The sequence below is a fragment of the Aethalodelphis obliquidens genome, unplaced genomic scaffold, assembly GCF_003676395.1.
Source record: "Aethalodelphis obliquidens isolate GAN/ISIS:26980383/991018 unplaced genomic scaffold, ASM367639v1 scaffold12, whole genome shotgun sequence".
In the NCBI taxonomy this organism is placed as follows: domain Eukaryota; kingdom Metazoa; phylum Chordata; class Mammalia; order Artiodactyla; family Delphinidae; genus Aethalodelphis; species Aethalodelphis obliquidens.
Window position 1 is genome coordinate 3,978,945 of NW_020837956.1, and position 23,758 is coordinate 4,002,702.

General features: G+C 43.3%; 1 protein-coding gene across 2 annotated transcripts in view; it reads left to right on the forward strand.

The window, feature by feature from the left end:
• Positions 1-23,758, forward strand: part of LHCGR (luteinizing hormone/choriogonadotropin receptor) — a 61,708-nt gene that overhangs the window by 6,392 nt on the left and 31,558 nt on the right. For both annotated transcript variants that reach the window (XM_027113894.1, XM_027113893.1), the window contains exons 2-6: positions 12,923-12,994; positions 14,989-15,063; positions 18,070-18,144; positions 20,182-20,256; positions 20,345-20,422. In XM_027113894.1, the coding sequence (XP_026969695.1) occupies positions 12,923-12,994; positions 14,989-15,063; positions 18,070-18,144; positions 20,182-20,256; positions 20,345-20,422 (375 nt within the window). The remainder of the gene's footprint in view (positions 1-12,922; positions 12,995-14,988; positions 15,064-18,069; positions 18,145-20,181; positions 20,257-20,344; positions 20,423-23,758) is intronic.

A 23,758-nucleotide genomic window follows, 5' to 3' on the forward strand; every position in this document is an offset into this window, starting at 1 on the left:
CTCTAGAGGCCATGAGCCACAACTTCGGGGCCCATGCGCCACAACTGCTGAAGCCCACACGTCTACAGCCTGTGCTCCGCAATGAGAGGCCACCACAATGAGAAGCACGTGCACCGCAATGATGAGTAGCCCCTGCTCGCCGCAACTAGAGAAAGTCCACGCACAGCAATGAAGACCCAATATAGCAAAAAACAAAGGCAGTATGTCAGATTGATTCAGGGCTCCGGTTCTGTTCCTTTACCCACCTCTATCTTCTTCCCAAGCTCCTCAATTTGGCTTCTTTTCATGTCTTGAAATGAGGCACAAAAGCTTTCTTTCCAAAATACAATCTCCCAGGTTGGCTGCACCAGACGGTGTCTTGGCCTTGTGTAATTTTGATCTTACACATGGAATTTTAAAGCCAGTTGAGTCATGGTGGTGGAGAGAGGCCCTGCTGCTCACTTCCAGACCCAAGAGGGCTGGCTCCACGGGAGCATATGTGTTCTGTGCTGGCAGCTCCCCTTGGTGTGTGAAAAATCACATTTAATGCAGATTTTAGCAAATTTTGCACCAGCTTTTTTTTTTAAGAAGGCAATTAAAATAATCCCACCCACCAGTCAGGTGGGCTTCCTAACTCCGTGGGCAGCTTCTAGCAGCTTCTCCACATGGTCCTCATTTACTCTCAGCTTCTGCCTCCCAGGGAGATGCCACCCCGTCCCAGCCAGCAAACCACTCACAGCTGCTCTCTGTGTGGCCCTGAACCACACAGCTCTTTAATGCCACCTGGGCCAAATTCAGAAAAGTCCAATTTACAGGTAAAACTCAACTTTCAGAATGAAGGCTTTATCCTTTGCTGCTGTTAAATTTGTCCTTGATGCTGATAAAATGAGGTGACTCCTAGGTTCATAATTCTACCTCACGAGCATCAGCGGACAGCATTTCTGAGGCCGCAGGGGTGGAGATGCCCTGGTACGACAGGGCAGGGTCCAACACAGTCCCCAGATTATCTGAATTGCTCAACAGGACAAAGACCTGCAGACGCGAGTTCTAGCACCAGGTCCCTCTTTCCCTAATGTGCACTGTGGGCTCAGGACAGTGTGAAAACCTCTGTGCTGTCTGTAAAAGGGGCGTGATGATTCTTGCCCCTGAGTGGGGCTGACTGTGGTGAAGATAAACAAGACAGCAGGGCCCAAAATACTCGGAAATAAAGGTTTCCCATAACTACAAAGTATTATTGTAACAATCTGATGATGCAGAGAAGTCCTGAAGAACCCGCAGCCCATATATGAGGTTGAACAGTAAATATCTATCATCCAAGGGGCCTGATGGAATAGTCTTGTTCCTGTGGGGTGTTAATTAGAGAAAATGACCCACTAGGTCTTCTCAACCGGGAAGGTGAATAAGTTAGAATCCCAAAATAGCAGAGCTCATTACTGCCTGGAGTCTGATATGCTAGTTTTTTCAGCCCAGGCTGAGCTGCCCCTCAAACATGCCACTTAACACCTGATGATACCCTGTTTTCTATCATTCAATTGGGTCAGTCCTATCTGTCCAGCTAGAGCGTACGAGCCTCTTCTGGGTCCTTTCCCCATTCCGCATCCCTAAACTTCCGTCTGGACACATAGAAAACCTTCAGGTCAGACACGCTGACCGCTCAGGAGCTACATGCTGAAATGTACAGGACAATGTGCAGGATCCGTAGACACCGCCCTGCCCTCCAAGAGCTTACAGTCTTCCAGCCATAGGAGAGAGAGGACTAGTTCTCAGATGACGGCAGCGAAATGCAGAAGGTGAGAAAAGCCAGATGATGGTTATAAACAAAGGCTGGTGAGAGTTTAGAGAAGGGAGCTATCCCTTCTAGCCAGAGTAACAAAGATACCTTGGTGGAGGTATTATTTGAGCTGTAGTTCTTTAAGCCTCACTCTCTACAGGGGCAACTGGGCTAACACGCTTATCCCATAAGCTCCCTCCTGGCCTTTGACACCAGCTTAGAGAGGCCACCAGGGAAGCACTATTCAAAGCCTTCTGCTCTCTCACTGACCACCAGGCACGTGCCCTGTCTGTGTTACGGATCATCAATGGAAGAGTGGATGACTTCCCCCTGGAAACCTTGGGTGGGTCTCTGGTTAAGGCTTTTCTCATTTGCAAGCACCAGAAATCATCTCTGACAAATTTAATCATAAGAGATTAACTTAACAGAAGAATAAAGAGGTAGAAAGATGTGAGCAAGATCCAGAGAGAATATGGCGTTTTAGCGGCAAGAGGTCAGGGCACTTTTCTGTAGATTCCACCTTTACAATGAATCAGGTCCAAAGATTCCTCCCATCTATTACAAGTTTAAATTCCTGAGAGAGAGAATCTGATGGCTCCACACCCTACTCCTGAGACAGAAGCACAGTCAATGAGATGCTTCCACCCTATTGCAACCAGCAGTGAGATGCTTCCAGAGAAGGGGCATTTTTGAACCAGGCACCCACACAAATCAGTGTCTACCAGAGCTGAGGAGTTAGTGAAAAGTGAAGGTGCACATGCCAGTAATTTCAGGCAATTCAGACCTATTCCATCAAGTCAATTAAAAGTATGTAGGGCTTCCCTGGTGGCGCAGTGGTTGAGAGTCCGCCTGCCGATGCAGGGGACACGGATTCATGCCCCCGTCCGGGAAGATCCCACGTGCCGTGGAGCGGCTGGGCCCGTGAGCCATGGCCGCTGAGTCTGCGCATCCGGAGCCTGTGCTCTGCAACGGGAGAGGCCACAACAGTGAGAGGCCCGCGTACCACAAAAAAAAAAAAAGAAAAGAAAAAGTATGTAGTATATCAGTTGCAACCAGCTTTTACAGGCTCACCAAAAAAAATGTGTCTGCAAACAGAAGCTTGCAGAGTAATGAAAGAGTTTCCTGGAGCATATCTGCAATGTCACTGCCCTGACAACATAATATTCTCTGCTTCTAAAAAATATTTTTGAGAAATCATTACACAAAATGCAGACCTTCCCTGGGGAGAATTCAACATGTAGTTTTATTTACCAGAGTTATTCTTGTCATGTTATATTATTGCTAGAAGAATTCTAGTTTGGGGGCAAAGATTGGGTTACTTTGCTTTGTGTCTTTAGAAAACTTGAAATGGGTTTTGAGTAAGTGCTAAGATGTGTTTACCATTCTCCTCTGAGGCTTTATATTTTTAATTTAGTTGTCGCACAAATGACTTGGAAAATCCATCATCCAGGGAGTCTCATTGAAAAATCTTGGTTTACATTATATCAATAATTCGTAAACTCCCCAAGCTTCTTGGGTGCTCTGGAAAGGCTGTCTTGGAGAAGTCATGCAAATTGAACTTTCCAATGGGAGAGTTCCAACTGACTGAACTTTTTTTTTTTTTTTTTTTTTTTGCGGTACGCGGGCCTCTCACTGTTGTGGCCTCTCCCGTTGCGGAGCACAGGCTCCGGACGCGCAGGCTCAGCGGCCATGGCTCACGGGCCCAGCCGCTCCGCGGCATGTGGGATCTTCCCGGACCGGGGCACAAACCCGTGTCCCCTGCATCAGCAGGTGGACTCTCAACCACTGCGCCATCAGGGAAGCCCTGACTGAACTTTTTTAAATCAATGAGCAAATGAGAATTCTGCAGAGTGGCTTCCTAGAGTTGAAATATTTAATGGAAGGTTGTTCTTTATCACTTCCTTATCATTTCTTTAAAAGGCTATCAGACAAAGTCTATCAGAGATACTTGAGCCCAACAGAAAGGTACCAAGGCGGAATGTCTACCCTCTCTCTCAGTTGTCCTGTGTATAATCAGCAGACAATAAAGAGCTTGAGACAAGCCACAGGCATTTTGTAGACGTAAGGATGTGACAAATAGAAGAGTCCAAAGTGCTGAATCCACCCCATCCCCAGCAAGGAAGGAGAGCTGTCATCAGGCATAGCTGGGGCAGCTTGACTCCTTCATAGTAAGCAGCTGTGAATTTAAAGTACTTACTGAGCTCTAACCTTGTACTAGATGCTGTATGAATATTACATACACATTTTCTTATTTAATCTAAAAAATTTCTGCAGTAGTTAGTATCATCATCACTTCATACATGTGAAATGAACCCAGGCAACCTGGCTCCAGAGTTTCTACTCTTCACTATCCCACTATGCTGCTTCCAGAGAGAAAGCACATACAATTGGTGATGAAGACACATTCCATAAAGTATATAGCGCCTGATAGACAGACCTTCAACCAAGGGCAGAATAGAATCTGACCGGCAGAGAAGGGTAGATGTGCCAGATGGTAGAAACAGTGTGAATGAAGGCAGGAAAACGTGACGTAAATTCAGGAGACACAGTAGTCTGATGTGTCTAGGGAGGCACTGTCCAGTAGAAATATAATGTTAGTCACAAGTGTAATTTTAATTTTTAATAGCCACATTTTAAAAGGTTTTAAAAGGTGAAATTAAGTTTAATATTTTATGTAATCCAACTGTACAAAATATTATCATTTTGTCGGAAGGCAGAAATATTGAAGAACGTCCTCCAAACTTGAGACCGAAGAACAGAGCAGGCAACTCCATGAAGCGCAATTATGAGGCTTATTGAGGGTAACTTACATACAGGTGGGATCAGGCTGACGCGACATTCCACATTCGAAGTTGTACTCCGTACCACAGGGTATGGAAAAGGGGATAAGGGGCTTTAAAGGGGCCAGAGCTAAAAATAAAACCTGACTGCTAGAGAGAAGCACACCCACACTGGATGGAAACCAGGGGTTTTTCCTTCCTCCGGGGGTCTCATGACCATTAACCATCTGCATCAGCAAAAGGCATTCTTCCAGTTTTCATTTCAGATGAAGACAAGGGTAAAAGTTGATAGGGAACTCATCTGGTTTGGGTGCATTCCTCACGAGTAGGCTAAAGCTCCGTCTTGCAGAAAGGGGAGGGAGTAGGACTGTGGGCCTAAGAGAGCTGAAAAGATAGTCAGTGTGGTTTAGCCACACCCATCTCAACATGTAATCAATATAATAATTGTTAATGAGATCATTTACATTATTTTTTCTTGCTAAGTCTTTTTTTTTTTTTTTTTGCGGTACGCGGGCCTCTCACTGTTGTGGCCTCTCCCGCTGCGGAGCACAGGCTCCGGACACGCAGGCTCAGCGGCCATGGCTCACGGGCCCAGACGCTCCGCGGCATGTGGGATCTTCCCAGACCGGGGCACGAACCTGCGTCCCCTGCATCGGCAGGCGGACTCTCAACCACTGCGCCACCAGGGAAGCCCCTTGCTAAGTCTTTGACATCTGGAATGTATTTTAAACTTACAGTGTGTTTCAATTTGGACTGGACATACTTCAAGTGCTCAATGGTCATATGTGGCTAGTGGCTGCCTTTTTTGGACAGTGCAAGTTTAGTGTATTGGTTATATGAGGGGAAGAGTGGGTGACAGGACTGTCAAATAAAGTTCAAGCCTTTAGTTCGGGGGCCTTGAATGCAAAGCTGAGACACTTGTAGATAAGTAGACTGGCCAAGGGGTGGCACAGAAGAATCTGAGTGTAAGAGTGACATGGTGGGAGTTATCAGGGAGACTAATCTAGACTGGGCAGAGGAAACCCGGGATGGAGTACAGGGAAACCAGTTTGGGGACTATAGAGCAGTCGAGGTGAAGAAAAGAATGACCAAGGAGAGTGGCAGTGGAAAAGGAATAGAGGGGCTGGAAGCAAGAGACAGTCAGAAGGCAAAATCTACCAGAGACTGGGAGTTCAATGGTAGAACAGAGGAAACATTCATACAAGGCACCTGATAAATTCTCAAAAAATAGGGCAGGAAAAAGAAAAAAAAACTGGGTAGTCATTAGTGCTGAGGAGGACAGGAGAGGAAGAAAAACACTCTGGTAGGCTCTGAAGCTTCATGGAAGAACAGGAATTTGAGCTGCACCTTTGAAGTTAAAGACCGTGAGCACATGCCCTCAAGAAGCTGGTGGCTCTATCAGAAGGTGAGGTTTTCGCAGAAGAACCAGAGGATTGCATAGTGGGGTGTATCAGCAAACCCCCAAAGGAACAGTACTGATGTGATGTGACTAATGTAGGACACAGCACTGGACCAGGAATGAAGTGACCTATGTTCAAATCCAGATCTGCTGCTGAATTGCCATGTGGTTTCAGGGAAGTCATTTTACTTTTCCTCACTTAAGATTCTTCATCGAAAGTGAGGGGTTGGACCAAACCAATGGCAAGCAGCCCTTTTAGTCTGATTCCCTGAGTCTAATACAGTAAATACTTAAAGGAGTGTTCTAAAATTTTCTGATGTAAAACTTAACGTCTTGGAGGTCCATCTATACTGACGTCATATTTCAGTTAACGTTGACGTCTGAGCTCCCTCTAGGTAAATGCTGAAGACAAGAGGCCAATGAATGAAGACATACCCAATAATGAAGTTACCAAATAGATCGATGCATTTGAAAGCGCAAAGATTTAAAATCGTTTGTAAAGGAGAAAGCCATTTTTATTTCACCCCAAGATGAAAGCAAGTTTATTATAACTACTGAGTGACTTTGATAAGAACACAGGAATTCTTAAGCCTCTGTTCAATGTGGAACAAGGTCTCGTGTAATAAATATAAAAACATTAACATTCTTTTTAATTTAAATAAGGTAATGTTTCCCTCCCCCCATTTCTATGAGTTCATTAGGCAAAAAATCTTTGACCATCCCTGGTTTCTGTCTTTTTGTCTCCCCCTGATTTTGTAGTGTTTTAAAATTCAGGGTGTGTAGCTCTAGCAATAAACTAATCATCTGTGAAAGATGGATGGATGTTTGTAGCTTTCTTAAATCGATAATATAGATGGCTTTTCTAAACCATTAGAGGGAAGTGAAAAAAATAATTCATTTCTGTCATTCTGGGCAGAAGAGGTAAAGGCTCCTGCAAGGCGAGCAAAGACCCCACCCAGGCTTTGAGGACTCCTGATGAGTGCTCGGATTTCTTCCCTGGCTGTTGTCTTCCTCTGCCCCTGCTCAGCCTGTGGGCTTCAGAAGGTGGTCCTACCCTGGAATTCCAAGCTCTTAAAAACCAAAGTGAGGTAGGGGAACCTACAGTTGTAATTGGCTTTAGGCAACACCTGTGTTTGAAAGTGTTAATTGAGCCATATTTTCCATTTACCTAAGGAGTTTGCTATTTAAGGAACCTTTCATCAATCCTCCTGTAGAGCAAAGAACTCTTTGGTCATGCAAATATCTCCCAGTAGATAGGTTTTTATAAGCAAGGATTTCTAAATCTTGGGTTCCCTTGAAGGGGAACAAAGAAACTCCTGACCCTGAAACTCTCCAGCTAACATTATTTTGAGGGTTCATCAACAAGCCAGTGAACAGGACAAACTGGCTTTGTCCAAGGTCATCTGTGTTATTAAACTTAGAAGAAAAAAAATAAGAGAGGCCCAAGCCCCACCCTTGAGTACTCAAGAGGCGTTAGGAACAGTTAAGGAGGACCTGATAATGCAGCACCTTCTTCTTCAAGGAGATTAGGTTTATCTGAATGCTATTTGTTTATCTGTTGCTAGGCTCTGACAGAAGGTGAGCTGGTGCCTTGACAACTGGGCCTGGCTAGGAAGGGGACTGAGTCAGGGCCCAGGAGAAAGAGTTGATGGAAAAGAGCTCTGCAAGTGGGATGGGCCTCCTGAGCAGTCTCACCATGAGGCAGAACGAAAGGGCTGGGCGTTTATTCCATGCATTGACCGGTCACTGGATGCAGGCTGCAGAGGAGAGCAGACCTGACATTAGGTGAGGTGGCAATCTTAGGCTGAACGTAATTCCAGGAGAGCAACTCCGCTGAGAGCTTCAGTTGCCCACTCTCCCCACAGCTGGGGGAATGAGTACCTCAGTCCTAAATGGTGATTTTGGCAGCCCACCAGCAGCCACTGGAGGAACTAACCCAGCTGCACTGGGTAGCCCCAGCACAGGGTCCCCATCTGTTCCAGGGGGCCCAGTTTGAAAGTCAAAACCAAGTAGTGAGAGAGATGACATTGATCCTAACCAGATAGCAACTAGGAACTGTTCTGGGTCAGCAGTGTCTTCTAAGAGGGAAAAATACAGGGACCAGGATCTGGTGATTGACAAGAAGAGAAGGCAAAGGCTCCACTCCTGGATGGACTCTGGGGAGACCGAGCAGGCTACAGGATGAGCAGTCAAGGCCAAAACAAGTACCAATACGGGGAGGGGGCCGTGTGATTCAAGGTACTGCAGGCACACTCCTGCCCTCCAAATAGTGTCGGGTCTAGTGTAGACAATGCAGAAAGACACAGGACTTCACCAGGGTCATGACCGATCACAAGATCCCAGAACCAGGGTGAGTCCTTACTTCCAATCCTAAGGAGTAGAGACTGCTTCTAGACCAACTTTAACACATAACTGGAAGGTTTGGGGGACTTGTATGTGGGATTCATGAGTCGATGGAGTTTCCAGAACTGATGAAACTAAGACAGCCTTTGTCATCCAGTCTAAGTATTTGCTTCAACATCTCTGGTAAAGGCTCTTGACCAAGGTAGAATTTGGCCATAATTCAGGTATCGCCTGTGTTATATCATCAATTAATTTAAAAATCAAAGTTTAAAACTATAAAAAGGACTATGAACTGTAATAAATATAAGTAACTGCATGATTCCACACCACATACTTCCACAGCCATCTCACTGACTACTCAAGAGGCAGAGAGAACGCTCCACTCTGCAAGTTCAACTTCACATTTGCCCAGTAACCTTGGTTCCCTACCACCCATCTGAGATGCATAGTTTAGGAGTGTCAATCTCTTACGTTTCTTTCCCTTTGTTGACACTGGACAACAGAGCTGCTGGACTGTCCTTGCTTTCGGCCCCTTTTTCCTCAGTTCTCCTTGGCTTCTGCTCTGTATCAAATGATATTAACTAGACCTTTCCAGAAGAGTTCCTGAAGTTCACAAAATTCTTAGAATTCATGTAGACCTAACTTTCAAAAAAAAAAAAAGAAAGAAAGAAGGAAGGAGGAAGGGAAGAGAAGGAGGAGGGAACTCAGTACATCAAAACGAAAATATTATCTTCTCCATTGGTCTCTCAGGTACAGAGGGTTAAGCTGACCATACTTTTGCCTTCAAATAACATAATCAGCGGGTCATTCAAAGTCCCCTCATTTTAGTTATTCATTTTATTCCCTCCTCCCACTTTCTCTCAACTCACCATAGGCAACCATGCTGATGTATGTTTTCTAATGGCTCATGTTTGGTGTGTCTGTATTTTAATTCTGCAAGTAGTGTCGTGTATACATATCATTAATTTCTTAGTTGTTTCTCTTAACACCATGATTCTAAGACCCACACATGCTGCTCTGTGCACCTTTCCACTCTTGCTCCTAACTGGCGACCCATTCGCAGGTGTACACTTGAGCCCCCCTCCCTCACAGCAGTGGACACTCAGGTTGCCTTCGATACCGCTTGATGCCGCCACAAGGCTGTGAAGAAAATCCTTGTGCAAGTTTCCTTGAGTATCAGTGTGCAGATTTCTCTGGGACATATACAGGAGTAGAACTGCAGGGTTATTGAGACAATTGTTCACATTGCTAAGAGCTTCTGGCTTCATGGAAAGAATCACAGAAGCATCCGTCAGACGAGGGATCACCTTCAAAGGGAGTACGTTCAAATGGTTATTAACAAGTCATGGGCCACGTGAACATTTAAATACAGGAGACAGCCGCTTGAATGCTTAGTAACCGCGCCCACTGCGATGAATCAGAAAGGAATACACAATACCTCTAAAATAAAAATATAAAAATATAATAAAATATAAAATAAAAATATAAAAATATAAGTGGGGAAAACAGTTTGGGATTCACAGAAGCATGTTCTCCACACCACTTCATGAGAATACTTCTGTTGTGAAAAGCTTGGTGCACCTGTCTCACCCCACCTCTCTCCCCATTCCCTGACCCCCAGGCCTCTTTCTTGTCCCAGCCACACCCATAAAGCTACCTCCTGTTTGCTCAGTGCCTCTTTTAGGGTAGGAACTCTGTTTTCACTCTCATCACTGCTGCCTTTCCTGCTCTGAAGCATCAACATCAACTCTACAAAATTTCATCCTGCACCAGGGCTGTTCTGCAGTCACCGGGGACAGCCAGTGCGTGATCTACAGCTTCTCTCCCTTCTGCCCAACCTTTGCTCCTTATCCCTCATCCCTACATCGATCAAAAACTCAGGCACCCTCCCTGGTCAAATCTGAGCCACACTGTTCTCCGGGGAGCCACACTGTGTTCCTTTTTTGGAGGAGGAGGGTGCCTGCTGAGAGGCTCCAGCTTCTGGGCTCCATTTACATGAATAAACAGCTCTGAAAGGTTCAGTTGAAGCTTTTATGTAAACACTCTCCAAAATATGTTCTGCACTGCATTATCCCCAGCAATAAAGATTCTGGAATCAGAATTTGGCTGTCAGTTTTATTGATGTTGCATGGGGTACAGTAGAATACAGCTTTCTCTTCTGGAAATTTATTGACTTGGCAGTGCAGACAGCAATAAAACTGTGTTTTTAATCAGTAAGCCAAGCAGACATGATTGCAGAGGAAATATAGGAAGGAAACATGCCATCATAAGAAGATTTCTCCCCCTACAGTCCCTGTTCTTCTCGGATGCCCTGTTAAATAAGTTTGGGTACTGAAGGAGGTACTTGGTGGGACTGTCTTCAGGAATAAAATCAGAGGAGCAAGTTTGGATTACTTGTTCAAGGTTGTAGCATCTCTAAGAGACAGTTGAGTGAAAGCATTTTTCTGCAATGAAATTTGTTTGCATTAGCCCTAGAGAGGAACTGCTGGTAAGCTGCTTTGCAGGAGGAATAGCAAGGGTGTGACATGCCTCTTCTCAAGAGAAACAAGGTTCCAATTCATGTCCCTTCACCTTGCTCACTGAGAGAGAGTGAGCGACCTGGTATACATCCAAAGGAAACGAAAGCACTATCTCTAAGAGACATCTCCATCCCATGTTCATTGCAGCATTACTCATAATAGCCAAGAATAAGGAAACAACCTAAAGTCACTTGACAGATGAATGGATGGAGAAAATTTGGTATATATATATATATATATACACACACACACACACACACACACATGACAGAATATTTTTCAGACATAAAAAGAAGAAAATTTGCCATTTGCAACAACCTGAATGGAAGTGGAGGGCATTATGCTAAGTGAAATAAGCCAGAGAAAGACAAATACTATATGGTATCATTTCTCTGTGGAACCTCGAAAAAAAGCCAATTTCACAGAAGTAGAGAATAGAATGGTGGTTGCCAGTGGCTGGGGTAAGGGAAAATGGGGAGATACAGGTCAAAGGGTACAAACCTTCACTTATAAGAAGACTAGGTTCTGAGGATCTAATGTACAGCATGGTGGCTATAGTTAAGAATATGGCATTGTATATTTGAAAGTTGCTGAGTAGATCTTAAGCATCCTTACCACAAAAAAAAAAGTTAACTACTTGAGGTGACAGATGTGTCAATTATCTTGATATTGATAATCATCCCACAACGTAGGTATACATCTAATCATCATGTTGTACACTTTAAGTATATACAATTATATTTGTCAATTATCCCTCAATAAAGTTGGGGAAAAAATTTAAAAAGAGAGAGAGTGGGTTAGGAATCATACACTTCAGGCCAGTATTGCACAGTAAAGAACATTTGGAGACTCTCTGCTTGGTCATGTTACCTTGTCCAGGTTACTTAATCTCTTGTGATCAAGTTTCTTCTGCTATCGAAGGGAAATACCCACCTCACACCATTGTTGAGTGGATAAAATAAGGTTACAGGTGGGTGTGCATAGTTCCCACAGCACGTTACAAGCATGTTACAAGTCCCTTCTGGGACTGTAAGACATCTCACTGATTTGAATATGCTCATCATGGTGGAGGTGCTCTCCCCCAGCAGCTAAGCCAGTTTCTGCTGCATAGACACACGAAAAACAAGGCAGCATCTCCCACTTCTATTCTCCATATTCTTGATATTCACGTCCCTCCTGAAATGTCCTGGTCTACTCCCCTCTTGTCTTCCAGTCCTTGAGCCAAATCCTTGAATCACTGTACATGCTTGATAAATACTGGTTGAACATTCATCTACGCCTTGCAGTTGCTTTCTCCTGAGTTATCTTAACCCCAGTTTCCTTTATCATCCTATTCTGGTTTTGCTCTTGCTGAGTAGTCACTCTTTGCTCAACTTTTATGTAACGCGTAACTTTTATCTCAGTTCAAGAACACTCAGATTGTTCTTCTGGATATAAGTAAGTGCCTGAAGGAGTCTCTGTAGATACTCCCCGCAAACGGCATGAGAGGCCCGCTCGATTTAACCACAGGAGCAAAGTGGTCTGGTTGGGATAATATTAAAATAGGCTGCCTGGGGAAAAGGTGGTAAAGATCAAAATAGGAACACGTTCTTAGTGACTCTTCCCTTCTCTTGCCTGCCTGGTTTTCAATTGTAATTTCACCATCTATTTCTCCACTCTACCCAAGATAGCTTCTTTTCCATCCTCCCAACAAGCCCGTAAGTCCACTCTAAAACTGTGTGTTAACTATTTACTTGGTGCCAAGCCCTACCCTTTATACAGGTTATCTTGTTTAACCATCATAACAACCCTGTGAAATAGAAATTATTATTTCAATTTTATAGATGAAGAAATTGAAACAGAGGACGTAAATAATATGCTCAGGGTCCTATAGCCAGGTAGTAGGAGAGTGGGGATTTGAACCTGGTTGGGTCTGATCCCAAAGTTCACTATCTTCGAAACAAAATTACATACTCTTTGATAAAGACCAAGAATGAGTCATGGCGCCTCTCTTTATTGATATAAGTTAGAACTTTCAACCTGAATCTAGCTATTTGGAACTCTGTAGTCACACACACACATTTTATTCATGAATTTAAAAGGCACCCAATCTTAAATCTTAAGCTCTTGGCTCTCCTTTTTTCTTTTCTAGATCACTCACCTATCTCCCTATCAAAGTAATCCCATCTCAAGCTTTCAGAGGACTTAATGAGGTCATAAAAATGTAAGTAAGATACTGCATATCAAAAGACATTTATAATTGGAATAAATTTTTCCCTCAGAGAACACATAGTTGAAAGGGGATAATTTTTCTAGGAGAGGAATTGTGTTTAGGAAACCCTAGTATTTTTATCTTTAAAGTACAAATAATACCCAGGGACCTTTGAAGAAAAGGTATGATTTTCAAGAGTTATTAAAATCCAGATAACTAACCTTGCTTCAGTGAACTGAATGTCTTTTGATAAGTGATGATAAATTACTCAAGTAGAAAAGAAGATAGATTTCAGTCATAAAAACTCTCCCTCTGCTAGAGCAGCTATTCCCTCCTGTCACATTTTTAGATCACACCTACATAGAAGAAAATGTGTTGAAAGTTTATTGTGCATCAGAAGATTATCTTTGTATCTAAAATATAAGTGTATCACAAAAACACAGTATCTATAGCCATACTGATAAAAGGCATTTATCAAAATTGTAAAGCAGCCTGATAATGCAATGTGATCTCATATTTGTGTCACATGTTAACTTCAATCCTACATCCCTGTGTCAGCTTCTAGGACACAAGATCCCATACGTGGAAAGAGAATTTTCAAAGGAGTCCAGTATTCCAGCATCCTCCTTAATGTTAGTCTGAGTCAAAGGACCTCAGAGGCCATTTAGTTCCCAGAGAGCATCTTAACAATCCTCTGGGCTTTGGAAGCAGATTTGCATCTCTAAAGGAGACGCTGCATCATCAGTCCTAGTTCCTTGGGGAACCTCTGATTGCTCTTTAGGGTATAAGCAAGCAAGGAGGATATTAAAAATAATTCATTAAGAATTAGTGCATATTATAGGAAATACACTGCAGGTTACGTAAATGTCAGTTTGCTTGAGGCTAACCCTTACTCTTCTGCTCTCAAGTTTAAATGTTGAGTTTTGATAGCTTTTAATATATTAAGACCTCCTAGTGAGGAAAGCAGCCACAGTTAAATAAGTGAACCATTAGGGAGGAATAACGAATCAGCCTAGGAACTATCCATCACTGCGTTGTTCATAAAAGACCTTAACTGCCTTAGGCTCAGCCTTCCTGTGGGCTAAAGCTCTCATCAAGTCTGAAGCCTTCAGGGAATGTAAACATTAGATTTTGCGACTTCTCAGCTGGCAGCAAATGGTAGCTTCTGCTGGGATTTTAGGGTAACATTGACATTACCTACATGCTTGGTGGTGGTAAATATATGGCAAAGTTGGTTCCTTTACTTTTGTGTCTTTTTTTTTTTTAAATCAGTTCATTCACTTATCTATTCATTCATTTATACCCTATGTGCCAGGCTACATGAAGCCACCAGGGATTTAGAAGTGAATAGGACAATACACCTTGTCCTCAATTTGCTAATGAAGTGAAGGAAATGGTCAAATAAACAGACAGTTACAACACAAGAAGGACACTTCGTGTAGGAGTTGACCACTTTGCAATTGCACCAGAACAGGATTTGGGGAAAGGGGTAAAGCGTTAAGAAACAATGAATCCTAACCCAAATTAAAACCTCACTAGAGTGATGGCGTTGAGAACGCAGACATTCTGATCCTGGCCCTGAATCTTCCCATGAGCATTATTTGCCTCTCCTCTCAGAGCTTTAATTTCAAAAACTGTAAAACAAGGGAATCTGACTGGATTTTCCCAAAGGACGTGCCCACTTCTAACAATCTGTGACTCTGAGTCATAGATAAATAAGGAAAAGAACCTGTCACATCAACAGGTAATACTGAAACTTGCATTTCAACTGCATCTGGGCTGCAGGCGCCCATTGGTGTTCCTAAAGGAGGGGGGAGGGGGGGATGGGCGTGTTAGCACTTTATGATGCGAGGACAACTTAAGGCTTCCCTGTTCTTTTTTAAAAGGACACACTGGAGCCCCCAGTTGTTGGGTTGTACACACAGCTTATTATTATGCAGACACAGTCATTTCTTTCATGTTTCTTCTTCTTTTTTTTTTTTTTTTTTTTTTTCTCTCTCCCCTAGTGAAATCTCTCAGAGTGATTCCCTGGAAAAGATAGAAGCTAATGCCTTTGACAGCCTCCTCAATTTGTCTGAAATGTAAGCATCAGCTAACAGATAGTTTATTGCTGTACACTATTACCCTGGCTTGCTGGAGCCCACTCAGTATTTGTATTCAAGCATCCACTGCTAGGAATCTAAGAGGAAAAGACCACAGCAATTACTAGGTCTGGGCAGGCACTAATTTCTCTCACTGCAGTGGCCTGAAGGTTGCCATGGTGACAACTGCTTCTCCCTGGGAGCTGTATAAACTCTGAAACATCACAACACAAAGTTGGAAATGAAAATTGACATTGTGGAGTCCTGTCAAGGAGCTCTTACCTTATGGAAGGGAGTGTATGGAGTTCTTGGGGTGGTGGGAAAATTTGGAAAGGAGCTTAGAGATCATGAATTAGTTCACTGGGGACTGTTTGAGCATATTCCTTGGTTTAGTAAATGGTTCTTGGAAACCTACCATGTAAAAGTGTTTGGCATGTGTATGCTGGATTTGTTGTTATTATTGTGATGTCTTTGAACGGAGTCTTAAAAATAATCCTTTCCAAATTATCATTTTCCTCCAATTTACAAAAAAGAGGGGATGGGAGGAGACTGGCTCTATTCAGTTTTCAGATGATACACCTGTGGCCCAAAGAGGTTAACTGACTTGTCACACAGCAAGTTAGTGCCAGAGCTGGGGCTAGAAATCAGGTCATGTGACTCCTAAACCACACTTCTTACTGCTGTCTTATTTGGCCCAAACCTGACCTTCTACAAACCACATCTGCAGCAGAGTTTCAAAAGTTACGGAAGCGAGAAAGATGTTAGCAACAAACATATTTTGAGCACTTGTGCTTGGCCTTTATTTATTCTAGGTTGTGTCATTTAATTCTCACAGCTGCCCTGCAAAGTGGGGTAATTATCTCTTTTGTTCATGGGAAGGAATGGGGGCTCAGAACGGTCAGTAACTTGACCGATGTGGCACCTGAGACAATGGCAGGGCTGGAATTCAACCCCAGCCTATCTTCAAAGCTTGTGTATTCTCCACTATACCACAAGGCCTCCCTATGAATGGTCCAAATAGCAATTATCTAAAGAGAATAATTAATTAATAAGTATGTGGGTGCACATGTCCAACCAAAGGTCAAATGCTACTGGAATACAGAGGAGGGAAAATATAAATCTCCCCCAGGAAATGATGGTGTAACCACAGAGGTAAGACTAACTCACCAACGGTTATGGGGGAATCCGAAATAATGGGTGTTTTAGTGCAAAAGGTATCGTCTGGACTTCGCTGTGAAGTAGAATTTCAAGAGGCGAGTGGGGAGCGGGGCAAGGTCATTTCCATTACAGGTGACAGTCCTATTCCAGACCTGGAAATCTGAAATTCTTCAGTTTTAACAGACTTCCCAAGCAATGTTGAAGCAGAGCAGCTTGAGATAAATAAAGCTGTTCGTGATGCAGAGCAACATTTATTAATAGATAAAGTATCAATTTATCAATACAGAAAGAAAAATAAAGTGCTCTAAGGGAAAGTTTATGGACTTTTCCCAAAGAAGGCCCTGAGACTAGAATGTTAGCTCCCCGCAAGCCCTCTTTGTCTTGTTCACAGCTGTATCTCCAGCACCTAGAACAATGCCTGGCACATGTAGGTGCTCAATAAATGTTTGTTGACTGAATGAATGTATGGATGAGTGGTCAGACCCCAAAAGAGTCTTAAGAAATAAAAGTTCTTTCCATCCTACCCACATAATGTCTTATGTGGCCCATGACTGCTTGACTCAGTTGTTGTAAAAATAATTACAACAAAACGTCACTCACCTCTTAAGAATCAAAGGGACAGAAAGGACGGAAATAGGCACCGAGAGTGGGTTACTTTAGAAGGTAGAATGCACGCTAGACTCAGAGTCAGAAAAACCGAGTTCACCTCCAAGTGCTGCTACTTCTCAGTTCTGTGGCTAGAGACAAGTCATTCAACTTCCTGATTTCATCAACTGGAATAGTCATTGTTAACACTGGTGGAGGCCTTACTGCGATCGCGACACACACATTTACCGCTCAGAAACCACACTACGAGGAAACCAAGCTTTAAGTGACGTATCCAAGGTCATACAATTAGTAAAACCAGCATGTAAAACCAAGCTGACTCCAGAGTCCGTCCACCTAACCAATACACTAGATTTTCTCTACAGAACAAGAGTAATTATCATTTCCTTAGGTGGTTGCTGCATGGGTTAAAAAAGCCAAATGCATGTACTACCTTTTACTGAATCCAAAGTAGACAGAACCCAGTAAATGTGGCTGCTTCCCAAAGTCACTGGGGAACTAGGGAGACGAGCAATAACGCCACTGTGGTATTATGGCTGTACTTTCGTATTTTGCAAAGCCCTGCCTTGTACATTATCTCTACCTATTATGTTACTCACTACCTGCCAACCTGTGAGGTAGGAAGAGTACTATTATTATTCTAATTTTACAGAAGGGAGCATTAGCTCCGGGAAGTTAGGAGGCTTGGCATCATCACACAACCAATTATCTATAGAATGGACAAAAAATCCCCCCAATCCAAGCCCCCGGCCTCTGCCCTGGGCTTTTACAAAGACTGAGTGCCCGTCTGGATAACTGGTCAGTGTGACTGCCAGCACACTACAAAGAAAACCAGTTTGCCTACAAGGACAAGTAGCCAATTTGTTCATTTCTCCTGAGAATGGAATCTCCCATCACCCCCAGCGTGCTGGCTCCGTGGTGGGGCACGACCTAGCTGGCCAGGAGCCCTGGATGTTGGTGCTTCCTCAGGGGGTGCAAGGGAGAATGGAGCAGACTGCCAGCTATGATGCTTACACCTATCTCAGCAAGAGGTTGAAAGCAGAACTTCCTGGCAATAGCCGACCCGCTCTCACCATTCCGTTTCTATCCCCAGGGTCCCTGGAGCTCCCCTCAAGCACAGGAAAGTCACTTGATTTTGCTGATGCCACTTTCAGCCAGCATCCTCTGGTGACCATGACCTTGTGCATTGCGAACGAAACACATCAATTCAACTGCTGCCTGTTTCTCCATTTCTCTTTACAGACTGATCCAGAACACTAAAAATCTGGTGTACATTGAGCCCGGAGCATTTACAAATCTCCCCCGCTTAAAATACCTGTGAGGAATTTTCCTTTTTTAAGCGATTGGGGAGGGGGACGTGGGCATCTGATGAAAACCTAAACAATTAAAAGGTTGGAGAGAATTTTTAAACCGCATATTTAGCATTATCTGCATGTCTGTCCTCAGCCCTCTGATTATTTAATTATTAATTATTATTTAATCAGCATTTCTTATCAGCTACCGTGCTGGGTGCTTTCAAATACACGTAAGTGGTTCCCAACATTTTCTCCGTGCCAAACATCCAAGAAGAATATCACCCCTTTGCAATGATTTTCAAAGTGATGGTGGGCATGGAACAGGGAGGTCAGGACACTTTCAAAAGGGTAAATCGGCATCTCTAAGGTGAGGTGTTGAGGTAGAGAGAGCATAGGTGAAAGTGGAAGAGGCAACTCTGATTTGATCCCCATCCCTGGTTGAAAATTACTGATCTCCTTTCTCTCATGTGTTCATTCATTCGTTCAGTGAAAACTTTTAAAGCATTACTTTGAGGTAGGCACTGTGCCATATAAGCGAAATCATTATTTTCTATTTCCCATTAAAACTTTTTAAGTCCACTAGTTAGAACTATAAGTTAAGTACCACTGTAGCCCAGCAGATTCATTGCCTTGCCAGCAAAACCAGAATTCCTGAAACTTGATACAAATCTATAAATTAATCACCATGGATCTTCTCATATATCAAGTAATCACTCATTCACACAGAAAAAAATGAACATTTAACCCTCTAACACAGATGTCCATTCTCTCTTCTTCCTGATGAATTAAATTTCATAAAATCTCTAGAGGATGCAAAGTCCACAACCCCTACCAGCTGGAAAAAAAAAAAAAGAGGAGGAGGGGCAGACACCTCTCTAGTGTTCCACAACATGCAAGCAGTCCTGCCCTGGGGGATGGGCACGAGTGTAGCTCCTTCAGCAGCTCTAACATTGGATGATGATTCCTAACCCAAGTGTTCTGCTTTTCCAGACCTCCAAGGGGTCTATGGGACACATAAGTATCTGCAGCATCAACTACTTTGGAAAAACATAAGAAAATCCGAGAACCAAACTTGACCACTGCAGCCCCTTGTTGTTGAAGAATCATTGTCTTTATTAAATAGCATTTCACCCCTAAAAAGCAATATTCCCCCAACCCCAGTACACACTGCAGTCCAAGCCCACACTGCCTTCACCAGCCACAGACAGGGCAAGGATTGTGTGATCTGGGGTAACAGGTAAGGAAGAGAACCAGAGTGAGCCCAAAGAGAAAGATGACTTCCTTTCATTGTCACCAGAGTGCCGGGCAGTTCATTTCAGTTGTCCAGTGTCCATGACTGGTGAATTTAAAACGCGATTGGGGGGAGATCCAGATGCCTGGACTCCATTCCCATTCTTGTGTAATAAAATATCCTTCAGTTTAACCTATCACTGAAGCCTCTCTCCTCTTTGAAGGCTAAATAAAAGGTGGGAGGAAAAGAAGAGGAGTCCTGAGTAGCTCCAATAACCCAAAGAATGTTTAATGATCTCAGTGAGATACAAGGAAGAACTCCCTGAATCGCAAGGTAGCTAAATAAAGGGAGATTGTTAATAATGAGGAAATGGATTTCTCACATGGAGATTAATCCTCCTGAAGTGTTTGAGTTAAAACCTGTTCTAAAGTAGTGAGATGCTTTCTGGAACCATCAAGAGCACGGAATAAACTAGTTAGCAAAAGGAAATGGAACGCAATACAATACAAAAATGCAATTGATGCAATAGTAAAAATACAGGCTGGAAATATTTACAGATGTAAATGAAAAAGACTTAAAAGTTTAGTCGCATCTCCTAGATCTCTAAGTAGGAGCCATTAGAGTAACTACCCCCACAGTGTTAGGGGCTTTTAAATTCTGATGACCTTCAGCAGCTAGAAGTGTTACTGATAAAGCCAGACTCCATGTTTTTAAGTTTAATGTGAAAATAGTATCACAAAGTGCCTTTCTACCGCTTTTATCTTTATTCCTTAATAACGATCACTTTCACTCACTCTGCCCACATTCCCACCCTGCCCCAAACCACAGGAGCATCTGTAACACAGGCATCCGAGAGCTTCCAGATGTTACGAAGATCTTCTCCTCTGAATTTAATTTCATTCTGTAAGTACCAGGCTGATTGCTATGCATAACAGTTTCCTATTTGCATCTGAAATTTGGAAAGTAAATATTTCTCATTTCATTCCTCAAGGGAAATTTGTGATAACTTACACATCACCACGGTACCAGGAAATGCTTTTCAAGGGATGAATAACGAATCCATAACACTGTGAGTAAACTGGCAGATTCACGCCCTGCCATACAGTTCCTGCCATTCCCACTTCTAGCTTGAGGTGGGCTCTTTCTCATCTTTTACCATGTTCCTAACTCTCTGGTGACATTCTTTTTGACCTAAAATGCCAAGGGTGAGAGGAGTTGTGTGGGATGGCAGCTAGGTCACATGTTCACATGACAATCAACCAACCCATTAAGTTCAAAATTAATCAAATGGGCCCTGAGGATTTACAGTGACCAAATTTCCAACTGATGAAATTATTCACTACATCAGTGGACTGCTTTGAAGCTAAGAAGAGACAGCCTGGAGGGGAGTCGCTGCCCTGGTTAAAAGAGAGCACAGAAATTTCAAGTTTCAACTGAGAAGAGTTTGAAAGGATATTCTCCAAGTAGGTAGAGTAGTTGATCAATAGACCCTGCCCTCTCTCTCTCTCTCTCTCTCTCTCTCTCTGATTTTTCACCCTCCCCTTAGAACCTGCTCACTTTGCTTCTGAAGGGACACCATCGATGCCCATTCCCTACATCCTTTAATACCTGAAAATAATGTCTTTTTATCTGGCAGTCACTTATCAGGTTATCAGGCTCACAGGCCTATCCCTTTCACGCTCTTTCCTAAGGCCTTGCTACTAAAAGTATGGTCCATGGACAAGCATCTACAGCATCTTCTGAGAGCTGGTTAGAAATGCAGACTCTCAGGCCCATCCCAGACCTACTGACTCAGAATCTGCATTTTCATAAGATTCCAAGTGATTCACATGCACGTTAAAGTTCAAGGGGCATCATACTAAGATAACCCAACTCATTCTCTTCACTGTACACCTGCCTGGCTTCCTTCCCCTGGGATCCCTGCCGTCTTTACATGGGGCACCTTCCTTTGCCCCACCATTCAGAGGCAGCATCCTGGGTACCATGTCTCATTTATGTCCAAAGCCCAGTGACAAGTGTTCAACCCTGCTCCCCACATCCACATCCGCTCACTCATTCTGCTTTGGTTACGGCCCATGACAGGATCTGTGATGAGGCCATAAATGAGCTTAAATGTCCTTAAAGAAAGACAGAGCGTGCATTGGGTGACCCTGAGATGAGGAGGTAGTTGTGAAACAAGAGAAGTGACCATCTCAGAGGACTCTCTTCTCTACAGTGGATTCTAGAAATTGGTATCAACGGTACACTGCATTTGAATAGTACTTTTACTTTGTGTAGGTGTAGTTCAACACATGCAAGTGTCACGTTACAAAGCTGTGGCCAATACAGCGTTGACTCAGAGTGTTGCAATCAAAAGAAAACAGAGCAGCAACCACAAATAGTTTCAAAATAACTCAAATTCTTAACTTAAAATTCTTGAACACCAGAAACGAGACTAGACCCTAGATAAACTTCTCTACAGTCTTTCTACTCCGTTTCCCTCATGTACTGTAGCTCTTCCAGCTGTTTAGAAAGTGTTTCTCACTCACTATTGTATATGGATCTGGAACTACTCATTCATCATGTCCCCTGTCAGAAACAGGGCATTTACAGAGCAAACACTGAGTCGGGAGGTACCTCACGCTTTAGGATTTGGGGTCTTTCCACGTCTTTATTGAGGACACAAAAGACATATAAGATCCATGGCTTTGAGAAGCTCATCATCTCAATGGGGGAAAACATGAAAGAAGGAAAGAATAATACAAGCCACTAGACATTCACTGTGAGTGTGTGGTACACAGAAATGAGAAGTATTGGAGAAGTCCTCTTGGGCTGGAGAATCGGAGAGGCTGCAGACTTGAGTTAGACCTTGTAGAATCAGTAACGTTTGTATGAGTAAAAGTGATAAAAGCAGCTAATATTCATATAGCACTGACACTGTTTTAAAGTACTTTTTTAAACTCATTTTAGTCCCGCAGCAACCCTATGAGGTAGGAACTATCAGCCCCACTTTTAGTTGAGGAAACCAAGGCACTGAGAATTTAATTTGGCCAAGGTCAAGCTTTAGACTCAGACAGTCTTGGCTCCAGAGTCATGGTCTTACCCATTTTGTGATACCATAGACCGAGAAAAGGGGAATGAATATTCCAAGTGGACATGAGCGAAAGCATGGCTGTGGGAAGGAGGAAAATGGGATGAGGCATACTTATTGGGAGTAAACATCCTGCTTAAGAAATGGAAAATACATTTAGATAAATGGCGGGGGTGGAGGAGACACTGGATTGCAGAGGGTTTTAAATGCAGGGATAAGGGGCTAAAGGCTTAGAAATAACCCTGAAAAAAGTATTAAGAAGAAACCACTCAGTAGAGTAGACTTTAATTCAAAGATCACAAATATCCAATCTTCCCTTTGATTTTCACCTAAATCTAAAAATAAGCAGGAACCAATAGGTACTCCTCCCAGATACATGCACAACAATGGGGGTGGAGTGGAATAAGAATGAAAGAGCGGAAGATGTGGAAGAGGACCAATAAGAAAATGAATGTTGAGATAACCCATAGGGGCCTATGAGCTCACAAGACGGGGCCACCCCACCGACGCCAAGGGACAACTAAAGATTCCTTCTCACACATCACATTTCAGCATTGGTACACAAGAGCTGCACAGTGGTTTTATTAGGGGCCATTAACTTATTTTCGTTATGATTTTAAGAAGAACAGTGCCTACCGGCAGGGCATCACTGCCCCACCTCTGAAGTTAATGAGGACTGCAGCTCCATCCCTCCCAGAGAGCGTGCATTGGGAGCGTGCATTGGCATCGTGCCTCCAGCGCCTCCTCACGCTCGGCCCTTCGTCTGGAAGGAAGTGATTAGTCATTCGCTTGGCACCTGTTCTCAGCTGAATGGGCCCTTCTGTAAGTGAAGGACCACGTGGAGCGCCCCGTTGGAAAAGGGTATTACATTCAAAGAGGAAAGCCTTATTTCCTGAGCTATAAAGTTCAACTCTCTAATTAGAAAATAATGAAAGCAAGCCTTCTCTTTTCATTACTAGTAGTATTTGAGATTTTGGTTTTCATGGAACCTTTCCTGTTCTCCCTCCACCCAGATCTTTACCAACTGTGAGCTCATTTAATGAAAACAAAACACTGCCCTTGATGCTCGAGAAGCTCAGTGGGGCGAATGCTAAAGCTATGCATTATGCTGTTATGTCCCTTCATAGCCAGTTTGGCTTTTCATTAAATCCCCTCAGGAGGCTACCTTGAAATGTTCCCCCCGAATGCACAGAGTCTGGCTGCACCACCTTTCAAATATTCTAGATGACTTATCACACCAGTCTCAAAAAGGAGTCAACCTTGATTCACGTCTGAACTCCACACAGAGAAGGAAAGATCACAGCAATTAATTCTCTAAGACCCTTCGGAGAAGGG